At 38.4% G+C, this 12,480-nt stretch overlaps 1 protein-coding gene across 1 annotated transcript in view; it reads left to right on the top strand.

Moving 5' to 3' along the window:
* LOC107822074 (midasin-like) overlaps window positions 1–12,225 on the top strand; it is a 63,870-nt gene extending 51,645 nt beyond the window's left edge. Inside the window, exons 58-77 of the mRNA XM_075232806.1 lie at window positions 3,108–3,187; window positions 3,257–3,370; window positions 3,527–3,595; window positions 3,718–3,874; window positions 4,441–4,601; window positions 4,677–4,777; window positions 4,879–5,111; window positions 5,321–5,566; window positions 5,936–6,154; window positions 6,238–6,396; window positions 6,565–6,789; window positions 6,970–7,260; window positions 7,343–7,489; window positions 8,636–8,839; window positions 8,967–10,670; window positions 10,744–11,025; window positions 11,133–11,312; window positions 11,382–11,480; window positions 11,588–11,713; window positions 11,831–12,225. Coding sequence (XP_075088907.1) covers window positions 3,108–3,187; window positions 3,257–3,370; window positions 3,527–3,595; window positions 3,718–3,874; window positions 4,441–4,601; window positions 4,677–4,777; window positions 4,879–5,111; window positions 5,321–5,566; window positions 5,936–6,154; window positions 6,238–6,396; window positions 6,565–6,789; window positions 6,970–7,260; window positions 7,343–7,489; window positions 8,636–8,839; window positions 8,967–10,670; window positions 10,744–11,025; window positions 11,133–11,312; window positions 11,382–11,480; window positions 11,588–11,713; window positions 11,831–11,863 — 4,830 coding nt within the window. The 3' untranslated portion in view covers window positions 11,864–12,225. The remainder of the gene's footprint in view (window positions 1–3,107; window positions 3,188–3,256; window positions 3,371–3,526; window positions 3,596–3,717; window positions 3,875–4,440; window positions 4,602–4,676; window positions 4,778–4,878; window positions 5,112–5,320; window positions 5,567–5,935; window positions 6,155–6,237; window positions 6,397–6,564; window positions 6,790–6,969; window positions 7,261–7,342; window positions 7,490–8,635; window positions 8,840–8,966; window positions 10,671–10,743; window positions 11,026–11,132; window positions 11,313–11,381; window positions 11,481–11,587; window positions 11,714–11,830) is intronic.
* The last annotated feature ends 255 nt before the right edge of the window (window positions 12,226–12,480 follow it).

Here is a 12,480-nt window from a genome sequence, read left to right as displayed (position 1 = left end):
GAAGAATTGGGAAGCATTTAATGCAAACATAACTTACAGGATGTGTGATGGAAGGAAAATAAGCTTTTGGAATCAAAGGTGGTGCGGAGAAAATACTCTAAGGGCCTCTTTCCCTAACGTCTTCAGTGTCTCAAACCAGAAGGAAATGTCAGTTCAACAGATTTGCAAGGAGCATGAAGGGGTGGTAGTGTGGGACCTATCTTTTAGAAGGAACATGCAAGATTGAGAGATCGAGGAACTCCAAGACCTGTTGGCACTACTATACGGGCAAGGCACGCACCACCAATCTAGTGATTCTTGGAGATGGGGGTTGCGTGCCGATGGTTTGTTCACCGTCAAGTCCTTCTACCAGAGTTTACTCGTGAGGGGGAGGCCACTTTTCCTTACTCATCAATATGGATCCCTAAAGCGCCCACGAAGGTGTGTTTTTTTGCATGGTTAGCAGCGAGGGGTGTGATCTTGACAGCAGAAAATCTACGCAAGCGAGGAATTACACTTGTGAGTTGGTGCTACATGTGCAAAAGCGCAGGGGAAGAAGTGGATCATCTTTTGTTGCACTGCCATGTCTCCTCGGCCTTGTGGAAGGTTATATTAAATCTTTTTGGTGTCCAAAGGGTGATGCCAAGCACTGTTAAGGAAATGCTACAGAGCTGGGCAGGTCTACGCAGGTGAAGAAACCAAAAGGCGTGGAAGTTGCACCGCTAGCTCTCATGTGGATAGTTTGGAGGGAGCGAAAAAAGGAGAGTTTTTGAAGGAATTGAATCACCTTTTTCAAATATCAGTAATAGTCTTTTATCTTTGTTTGCTTATTGGTGTACTCATGTAGCCCCCACTTGTGTGGATCTTTGGGCGTCTTTTGTAGAGAATCATGTTCTGATGTAAATTCTCTACTTTTCTGTTTAACTCTGTTAAAAGGGAATTTTCCCTTTCTATTGGATTAATACAATTTACCTTATCAAAAAAAACTATATTATTAATAATTAAATTGTTCTTCAGTATAGAAAAAGGTCAAGTTTTAATATCCAAAGGAAATTGACAACACTAGCAAATTTCATGAATTTTAAAAACTTTATGGACTATAATGATGAAATTAGCAAATGATGTTAAACCTAAATTAAAAAACCTCAACATATAAACTTATTGAAGCAATCCCTGAACTTGAGGAAAGTGAAAGAAAAGTGTTAAAAAAATATTCATGTAACGTTAAAAGAGAAAAGCTAGAGATAAAGAGAATTTGCATTTTCAATTATGAGATTCCTTGTCAAATATCAAGATTCTTGTATACTCTAAACAAACAAACCTCGTTCATATGATTAAGAGACTATGTGACGAAGAAATATTTAAAAATTTGAAGAAAATTATTTTCTAAAAATATTGAAGGGCCGGCCCGCCCTAGCCCGCGACCCTCTTAGGGCTGGGTTGGGCTGGCCATTTTAAGGCCCATTTAGATGTGGGCCGGGCGGCCGTAGCCCATCAAATTTAAAAGGCTGCGAGGCTTGGCTGGAGTGGCCCATTTTGACAGCTCTAGGTCTATTATTAAAGTAGCCAAAACTATTTTCTTGGATGGATGAGGTAACAATCAATGCAATAAAAACCCATATGTTGTAGTCATATGATTTAAGTAATGAATGAAATTCTTTGTCACTTATTTCAATCTCTATGACCATTATCTGCTAGGTCATGTCAAAGATGTGACGGTAAGTTGCACCCTCCAAAAGGGTTAAGTGTCAACCACGAGACTAGTTTTTTACACTGATCTTAAATTGCGATCTGCATTCTTTGATAATTAGGAGTTGGGAATTTTAACAATTTTATGTGGCAAAAGTCGAGTGCCATCACATAATCAGAATTCTTTCACAAAAAAAAAAAAGTGGAAGGAAATGGTTTTCGGAGGGATTTCTGTGCCAAGTAGACATAATCATCACCAGTGGCGAACCCAGAATTTTATATAAGCGGGTTCAAATTAATACGACAATAGTAGATATAAAATCAACATTAGGCATAGCAAGCAAGATAGCTACTTTTTTTTCTTCTTTTGATTCTCCACCTCAAAATGAAGTCACATTTTTAAGTCGACGCTCTTTCATTTTTTCAATAAAACAATTGTGGAATCTATTTAAATTTATCATTAAGATAATTGATTTACTTAATTACAAAGACAGTTGTTTTTACAAGAAAAAAAAATCGTAACTTAAGAGTTGTGAAATAAAATAAACTAATACAAATAATTGGATAAAGGAACTTACAAGCCAAATAATAATAATAATAATAATAATAATAATGATGATGATGATGATGATGATGATGATGATGATGATGATATAAAGACAATACAGAACAAGTAAACGTTTCAATATAGACCAAACTAAAGTAAACTAGTAAATCATATGAACAAATATTCTTGCATGTTTTACTGGAAATCAGTGAGAGAAAAACAAATTATCTTTGAATTAAATTTTTATTACTTGAAGGAAATAAGCTGAGTGCCATTCAACAATAACACCAAAAACAGTCCAAAAGAGAGGAAAAAAGTGTCGCTAAAGGATAGACCTATAGCAACCTCACCAACTCAAAGAGGGAATTTCGACTTTCGGAAGTTTCTGTATTGGTATCTATTAAGAAATTATTTCTCCTAAGTCTTTGAAGGCAAATTGAATCCACTTTGTTCTCTTTTATTTTTGAATGTCTTGTGCAGTGTCAGTAGTTATCAGAAAGACCTCCTTATTTAAGTTTGGTGGCACATCTGATTTTAACCTAACCGGTTAGGTTTGCCGACCATTCTTGTTTATAGTGGTTGAGAGAGTCCTTTTCTTGCCACTAGGTCAAGAGTTCGAGGCTGGTAGGCTGCCAAACAAAAAAAATAAATATATGTATATATAACCTAACCGTTAGGTCGGAGCACATCACGGTGCTTGTAGGTAAGTGAACTTCATCTGTAGTAAACCTTTTGGTGGGCTTATGATCTCTTTATCTGTGCATCTACGTTTCTTGATTCTTCCCACAGTTGCAGAGTCTTCTGGGTGTTATCAAATTGCAGTATTTGCAGTTGAGATTGTTGGATTACTTTTTCCGTGGACAATATGTTGATTTTAACCCTCAAATTGCAGTTGTGGTTCCCACTATATTCAGTCCTTCGACGCGGGCAGTGTGGTGAGACTGATGAATACAACCTATCTACAATTAGAAGGCATGTACTCTCTTAGTTTTATCTCAAAATTCATTACCTTTTCTTAGCTAATACTTGTCAAACATTCAGCCTGAAGGAGTTTACTGAGATGTCCAGCATCGGTGAGTTTAAGAAGCGCCTTCAGCTCCTGCTCGCTTTTCATGGGCATATTAGTACTGGTTTAAGGAATGGAACCTATTCGAGGTAGAGAAATTTGTTTTCTTCCATGTATTTGAGTGTGCTTAGATTCTGTAATTTCAAGCTGATATATGGTAGGATGAAACATTGTTATCATGCACAAGCTGTGTACTTTTCTGTATATGAAGAGTTGAAAATGCTGATTGGGTAAACATTGTGCAGCCTTCATCTGGAAGAAACTATTAAAATCCTCTACAATACCTTTGGTTTCTATGCTCAATTCTTGCCAATGTGAGTTCTCTACTGCCGCATTAGGAAAGTTGATATTACACTTAAAGCTCTTTTCTATCATGTCTAGTTAAAGTGATATTTCTTGTTTCTCTAACTTTTCCTCTGTCTTTCTCTTGGACAAGGATTTTGGAGCACATTGGAACTAAAAGAAGGAAAATTGAGGAAGAGGTCAATGAGCTTGTTAAGCTATGCAGATGGGAGCGCCTTGAAGATTACTTGAGCATAGAAAGCTCCAGGAGAACCAGGCAGAAGCTCAGAAAGATCATGCAGAAATACACTGTGAGTCATACTATTTTTTATTGACTCATCTTAAAGTTGAATTGTTGATATGGGAGTTGTCTCTACATTTGTTGCTTCACTATTGGGACTAGAACAAACCTGTGTTAGGCGTGTCCTTCTGGCTTGAGTTTAGATAGCTTTGCCTGAGGATTTCCTATTGTGTCATGAAAATTTAGTAGTTAACACTTAACTCAGGTGTTCCGTTCTGTTCTTATTGCCTCTCTTTTCTACTTTCTATTTGTATATTTCAATTAAGCACCCATTACTCAGATTTTGTACTTCACTATCTTGCACTTTACAATCTACTTTTGTGGTAGACTATGATGTCAATTTTTCTTCTACGCCGCTATGCAGCAAAACTTAACTTTCTAACTAATTTCTTGCTACTTCGTTTTTTTTTTTTGGTATTTAATTTTTTTAATTTTATTTTTGAGCTTGTGTACATGGAATACAATTGCCAAATCCAATTATCTCAACATTATAAGCAACTACCTGCGGTATGGTTGCCAATTAAAATAACTAATCTTATGTAAATATTTCTCATGCATTTTGCTTTATTTATGTAGGACCTGCTTCAGCAACCTGTTATGCTTTTTATCAACCAAGAAGCAACAGAAAGTGGGATACACCCTCAAACTAATGATCCTAGTCTCTTGGTTGATTCTTTTGAAAGGAGCAGGGGTCTTCTAAATATTGTCCTCGATCAGAAGCAGTCAGAAGTGGACAGGTGGTCATGACTCCGTATTGATGTCTATTAATTAGTTTCTTTGAGTCTTATTAACTTCCTTCTTTTCAACAACAGCCCTTCATGGTTTTCTGATTGGTGGAAGAAAGTAGAGAATGTCGTACAAGGTTTGCACCTCGACGTATCAAGAGATGCTGATCTGTCTAGGATCATAGAAGGTTTATTCTCTTCTTTTCCTTAAGTGTGTTGGTTCAGGCATAGCATTCCCTATTTCCTTTTGTTGAAGATTCTGAAAGTTGCATACTTCAAAATAAATCAGGGGTTGCAGGTGTAATCAAGGATGGTCAGTGCTTCAAGTCCTCATGCCTGTTATACATGGATGAGTGGAAGCAACTCAGGCAAACAATTGACAAAATATGTAGTACTATTATTGACTGCGTAGATGTTTGGGCGGATGCAAGCAAGAAAATGGGGAAGAGAAGAGTATTCTCAGATCTTCTGAAGCTGTTGGATAGCTGTGGTCTATCAAAGCACAGAGCCTTGTTTATGGAGGTAAATATAATTTGGTCCATGGTCTTCCGAAATGTTCCTGCCCTTATTCGCCGTCATTTCTTCATCCAAGTCTTTTTTTGTCATGACCTTACTTGAACAGGATCATCCAAGTTTTCATTTCGACTGAAATTCTTCTTTGTTGTAAATTTTCATTTCGAGCTTTTGATCTCTTCTAGATCTTGTTCTGATATCCTTTTCGTTGTGTACAGGAGCAATGGAGAGTCAATATATTAATGTGCTGGTTCCTCCAGCCATCTTATGATGTTCAACATCTCCTGGTTCTACCAGCCTCTAGAGATTCTGAAGTTAGTAGCAGACAGCTGCAGAGTTTACTAGATGAGAGTTTGGAAACCAAATGGAAAACAGCCAACCTGTACTATTTTAAGAGCATAAACTCAGTGCATGTTTTGCAGCAAATTTGCCTGAGTTTCCATAAGGATTTTACTCTTGAGCAGGTAACATAGTTAAGATGTTACTCAAAAAATGAGACTTTCATGTCAATTCTACTATCTTGGTTGAATAAAGGAGGAGAGTTGTGATAGGTTGAAGCCAACATACACAAAATATCTAACTATGATGAATCCCGACAGCTGAAGTACCTAAATAGTGTGTAATGGATGCAGCGTATTCTTAAAGCTGATTACAACTAATTTGGACTGAGCTGTTGTTGAATTTAATGATGTCAAACCCCATGTAAAACCCCATGCAAAACATTCCCTTCTTATAATTTACGTGCTCGTTTTGTTATTTGTTTGCTTTGAGTTATTTTTGTTTTAGCATTTGTACCTTATATTTGGTTATAGTCTCACTATCTTGTAATGCAGGTTAATAAGTCAGGATCTTACATTGACCACCTCACTAGCATTCAACAAGAGCAGCGGGTGGTTGCTTATGCTTTTTCTCAGCGACTCAAATGTTTGAAAGAATTGTTATTGCCTTTAGCAACCTTAACTACTGGTGATATCCCTTTCACAAATGTGAGAAGTGATCAGTCATTTGCCAAAAATCAGTACAGCATATATGAGTGTCTATGGCAACAGAAAGTACGCTAACTTGTTTGTCTGAGTTTAAATTCCCTCTCTTCTCATTTTGATGGGTAATTAAAAGTTTAATTTTAATTTTGCAGCAACTTTTTGATAATTTGTATGGCATGTTGTATGAAGAGCGCTTGTTTGTACAAACTGTTGAAGATAGCCATTTGAATACTTGTTCAAGCGTTAACGACAGCACAATGCAGATTCGCCTTTTCATTGAGAAACACTTGCCCGTTGTTAAGGAATCTAAGGTTTCAGACTCTTTTATTTGTCCCTTGTAAAACAGATTTCTGTCCATTCTGGTTCTTAATACACTCGGGCATGCTGTACAGATGTCAGTTGCCTATTCTGGTTCTTAATACACTCGGGCATGCTGTACAGATGTCAGTTGCCTAACTAGTTATGGGAATATATGGCAGGACTTGTTGGATGGTCATCTTATTGGCTTTCATGGTGTTAGAAGAACAGAAGAAAATGCATTGCATCCTATTGCCATCACGAAGCACATGGAGCAGTTGGTATATAAGAATTTTGATTTAGTCAAAGATTTTGAGGTTGACTATCGTGCTTTCCATAGGCGAGATGGAGCTGGAGCAGCTGTTAAGGATATCCTGCTTGGGCACTTTGAGGAGATATTTGACAAGGTCTCACAATGCTCTATGCTTTACTGACAGTAACTTCTAAACAGTTGGAGAATCATAAACTGATTTTGCTGACAAGTCATCAAATAGTTCTTAAGTGTTTACTGTTGATATTTAGATTAAAGTTACATATATTACTTGCTGCACAACGTTTTTCAATGACCGGAACTTTTAACCTTTCAGACCAACTTCATACATAATCAATTTAAAGCAAGAAACACATTTGAAGATAGGGCCCAAGATTCCATCCAATATACGGGAGATATCACTGGACTTCAAGCTGAATTTTATAACACCTTGGAGAATACATATAGAGCTATCATGAACACTTTGAATGGTCTTGTGCCTTTGACGAATGGTCGTGTTCCTCCTGATGAAGAGCATATCAATGCATGGAAAATTCTCATTGAGTCAGCAACAAGGCATCTACAATCAGACCTTAGTGATCAAATGGTGAAGACTATTCATCTTGGGGTAAGTAATATATGATCTTATTCACTCTATATGTCAGGTACGAATACCAGCTTCCAATTCTGATTCTCTCATTTTTATTCAGGGAGAGTTATTGAACTATTACAGCACCGGAAATGCGAGTTCCTATTCGGTTGTCAGGGCACACGTAGAAAATCTGTATTCATTGTTGGATGTGATCATTGCCTTTGGCGATGGTCTTCTGCATGATTTTCTTATCATGCATAGAATGGTAAGTTTTGCCTGATTGTTCCGTACTGGTTCTGCTTCTGTTTGTTTTGTGCGTAAGGTCAATACATGGTGTGCTTCTTCCGATCAATTTTCTTCCCATAGCATCCTTTTAGAAAAATCTGTATTCGTTCTTTGATGTTATGTTTGCCTTATATGATGGTCTTCTGCATGATTTTCTTGTCATGCATAGGATGATAAGTGTTCTTTGCAGAGGCCTGTCCTTGTTCTTGGTTATCTGCTTGATGTGTTGATTCATGGCCAGATTGACTGGTTCATGTAGGATCCAAGGTTTTCAATCAGTGTTGATGTTGGATTAGATGCAGTCAAAAGCAGGCATTTGTTAAACTGCAATAATCTGAGGGTGTGCACTTAGCCGAATTAGGAACTTCATGGCCAGATTGACGTGGGTACTGATAAAAGAAATAAGAAAAATACTAAAGATCTGAATCTATCAGAAGATTCATCCTCATGCTTTAATTAGGGCTGCTTTGTATATTATTTTCGTTGAGTTTCTTCTTCTATAAAAGCCTCAACCTTTCTTAAAATACTTATATGCAAATAAAAGAATTAGGAGGTAATATGGGTAAATGTGTTATTGAGAATGAGTTCAAAGTAGACATGAGTATCTAAAGCTTAAACTACTACATAGGAAAGAAAGATATGTCTAGTCTTAGTGTTGTCCAATTGGTGTTAGTTTCGGAGTCTGGTATGCCTCAAAAAGACAGTATAATATTGTCATCCATTCAGATCAACCTTTATAAGGATTTCTATCGGTTACAACTTACAAGGTAATAAAGTATCGATGGTACCGTGTGCAGGTAGTAAGAATGTGTTACTATATATATCCTATGTTTATGAGAACTTAGCAAGAGCAAAAGGACTTTTTGAAATGGGGAGTTCCTCTGTTATGTAAGATTGCTAGGTTGACTTTCACCAAGTGGGACTGGATTATTTATCAAGAACACGCACATCCAATTAAGCAGCTGGACTAGTTTACTAATAAAATCAGTTTTACGCATACTGGTTCAGACACTTTTCTGGACTAGAAGACATTAGCGAAGACTGTATCTGCAAGCCTACTTTTGTTTTGATATCTACTTTGCTTCGCAAATCATTATTTGTAAACTTTTCTCAATGATTTTGACAGCTATCTGTGATGACCCATGTGCTGGCAAACGTTTTTACTTCGCTATTTGCTAGAGGCTTTGGTACAAAAGAAGAGGACACAAATGATGCCAGCCAGGATTTAGTTCAAGATCAAAGTGGAACAGGTATGGGTGAGGGTAGTGGAATGAACGATGTCAGCGACCAGATTAATGATGAAGATCAGCTTATTGGCACTTCCGCTGATGTAAGAAATGACAAGCATATCAATTATCTCTTGCTTTCATTTTTCTCCCTTTTTTCCAATCTGTTTCTCTTTAGTTTACAATAAAAGCAATGGTATGGATCACACCTTCTTGGTTCTGCTTTTGTAGAGAGATGAAGAGAGTACTCTTGGTGAGGCTCCAAGTAAAACTGACAAAGGAATTGAGATGGAGCAAGATTTTGCTGCTGATACATATAGTGTAAGTGAGGATTCTGCAGATGAGGAAGAAGGCAATGAAGAAAATGAAGAACTGGAATCTGCTATGGGGGAGACTGGTGATCGGGGTGAAGTAGCTGATGAGAAACTATGGGACAAGGGTGATGATAATCCCAGTACCATGGATGAAAAGTATGAGAGTGGTCCATCAGTAAAAGACAGCGGTATCAACAGAGAGCTTCGAGCAAAAGATGATGCTGATGAAGCTGCTGATGAAGCAGGAGAACTCAATCCCGACATATCAGAGGAGCAAGCTGATGAAAATGGCAATGATGAAACTTGCGAAGGGATGGAAGACATAAATATGGACAAAGAGGATGCATATGCAGATCCTACTGGATTGAAGCCTGACGAACATGATCAAGGTCCTGAAGAGGATTGTAATATGGATGAACCAGAGATTGCTGAACCAATGGTGGAAGATGATTTAAACCAGCAAGGTGACCCTGCTGAGGAAAAGAATGAGGGGGGTGAAACAGCTGATTCAGATGCAACTTTTGATGAGGCGGACCCTGAGCATTTTGATGAAAATCCTGGAGGAGCTGAAGAAGAAGGTGATCATGCAGATGACACGAAAAAGGAACCAGCAGCACAAAATAGAGAGATCCTGCAGTCGGACACTTCTCATTCTGTGGGTGATAATGTCCCAACTGCTGTGTCTGCATCTGAGCCTAGAGGTGAATATAATCAAGCAAATTTGAAAGATGCAGCTCCTGAAGCGAAGGGATCTGATGGTGGTGGGCCTCAACATGACCTTGCTCCCATGAGAGGTTTGCCTGATGCCTCTATGGTTGAAATCATGGCTTCTGATTCTTCAAATGACCAAAAGCTGGGCAGTGATCAACCTGAAAATCCTTTACCTCCAGCTGATTCATCACACCAACGGATTCAGCCAAATCCTTGTCGTAGTGTGGGTGATGCCCTCGAGGGATGGAAAGATAGAGTCAAAGTCTCACTTGACCTACAGGAGAGCGAAGCTCCAGATGATATGGCTGCTGAAAATGCAAATGAATATTCATATACTGCTGAATTTGAAAAGGGAACAGCTCAAGCGCTTGGGCCAGCAACTGCTGATCAAGTAGACAAAAATGTACACGGAAATGATCTTGAAAGGGAAAATGCAAGTACAGAGAGAAAAGATGACATTTCTGAAATGGAGATTGAGAGGCAGCTGTCTGAAGCACATACTATTAGTAATTCCGCTTTAAGTTTCTGCAATGACAAGGGCAAGCAATCAGAGATAATGGACACTGAGGAGCAACCTGAATCACCATCAGAAGTTGATGCTAGAGATGATACTGGTGTCACTAGTTTGTCTCAGAGTTTGGTCTCAGTGAAGAGGACCTTTTTGGTGGAGGACATAAATCGGCTTAGCGAGCTCTCGGTAGATGATGACGACCTAGGTAAGGCCCGTAACCTTGAAGAGGTATCCGATGAGATGAGAAAGAATGCTGCAACTCTCTGGAAAAATTATGAACTTCGCACTACGAGGTTGTCCCAGGAGTTGGCTGAACAGTTGCGTTTGGTAATGGAACCCACTTTAGCTAGCAAGCTCCAGGGAGATTACAAGACCGGGAAAAGAATTAACATGAAGAAGGTAATCTTTAGTTATTCATATTTCCTTTTTATTGGAAGGAATAATATTCTGATCTTGTACTATCTATTGCCAGGTAATTCCATACATAGCAAGTCATTACCGTAAAGATAAGATATGGCTAAGGAGAACTCGGCCTAACAAACGGAACTACCAAGTGGTTATTGCTGTGGATGACTCCCGCAGCATGTCTGAGAGTGGTTGTGGACATTTAGCCATTGAAGCATTGGTGACTGTTTGCCGTGCAATGTCTCAGTTAGAAATAGGACAGCTGTCAGTTGCCAGCTTTGGTAAGAAGGGAAACATTCGCATATTGCATGATTTTGATCAGTCATTCACTGGAGAGGCTGGTATTAAGGTTCGTCTATATTCACACATACATGCTTCTACCATTTGTCCCAGCTATTGTTTGAGTTATTTTGATGAAAGTTGAGCGATATATTCTGATGTTTTCCTTATATACAGATGATCTCTAGTTTGTCCTTTAAGCAAGAAAATACAATAGCAGAGGAACCCATGGTTGATCTTTTGAAGTACTTGAATGACATGCTCGATGCCGCTGCTGTTAATGCACGGCTACCATCTGGGTACAATCCGCTAGAGCAGCTCGTTTTGATAATAGCTGACGGCTGGTTTCATGAGAAGGTAAATTTCTTTGCTCAAGTGTTGGTGAAGTTGCTATCTTATACTCATTTTATTTTACTTTTACTCTAGGAGAACATGAAACGCTATGTCAGAGATCTCTTGAGCAAAAAGCGAATGGTCGCATTTCTTGTGGTGGATAGCCTACAGAAATCCATATTGGACCTTGAGGTAACCACTGTTTTTTTTTTTCCATTAGGTCCTTGATCTTGTTTGTTTCATGGTTTTTGAAATAAGAAAAGTTCCCCAGCGTGATTGGTTCTTTGACCCTTTTCCAGGAAGCTACCTTTCAGGGTGGAGAAGTTAAGCTTACAAAGTATTTGGATTCGTTCCCATTCCCATACTATGTTGTGCTCAAAAACATTGAAGCACTTCCTAGGACGCTTGCTGATTTGTTAAGACAGGTGACTGTAATACAATATTGAAGCACTTCCTTTCATTTTGAAATTTCTTTTACAATTTCTGAATTATTGTTTGATAACGTGAGTAATGATCATGATCTTGGTTTTCCTTTCATGCAGTGGTTTGAGCTTATGCAACAGTCGAGGGAATAGGTTGCTTATATAACACATGATTCCTGTGAGAACCCCGAGATATATACATGTACATAATACCTTTCTCGGCCTTTTGTCGTAGATCAAGTGTACAGACAGACATGTATATAGGAGAAACTTGGTGAATCACATCCTCGCAATCTGTCTCCTTATGGGATAACATACAGTGCAGCTTTTCTTGGCTTGAGCTTTCCTTTCCCACTGGAGGGGGTGCGAGGTTTAGGGGGTGGGTCGGGAGGGGTGTTTCTGTTTGCAGCTGACGCACTGTATAGCTCTGTAAAGGGAAAATGTCATCTTCCTACCTTACTGTCATGTTGTAACTATGGACGTTTACCTTATAGTGCAAAGGTTTAATATTGCAATCTTCAGGTTCCAATCGATTTGGTGGGTTTCAGTTTAGTGATAAACAATGTGGTGTATTTCTTCCTATTTTCTTTTTTCTCCGTCGATATAGCTTACAAAATCAAAGGAATTCAGCAGTGAATTTTGAATGTAAACTTGTCCTCCAAGAGCAAGAAGCACCATTTTTCATGCCGAGTAGCTACTGTATTCGTTTTAATTATGAAGTTTTCCGTACCTAGTAAATTGAGCGACAACAGTATTACCTATAAGGTATT

This window comes from Nicotiana tabacum, chromosome 16 (genome assembly GCF_000715075.1).
Source record: "Nicotiana tabacum cultivar K326 chromosome 16, ASM71507v2, whole genome shotgun sequence".
Lineage (NCBI taxonomy): Eukaryota > Viridiplantae > Streptophyta > Magnoliopsida > Solanales > Solanaceae > Nicotiana > Nicotiana tabacum.
Note: the sequence above shows the minus strand (reverse complement) of the source record. Positions and strands in the feature narration are given on the sequence as shown.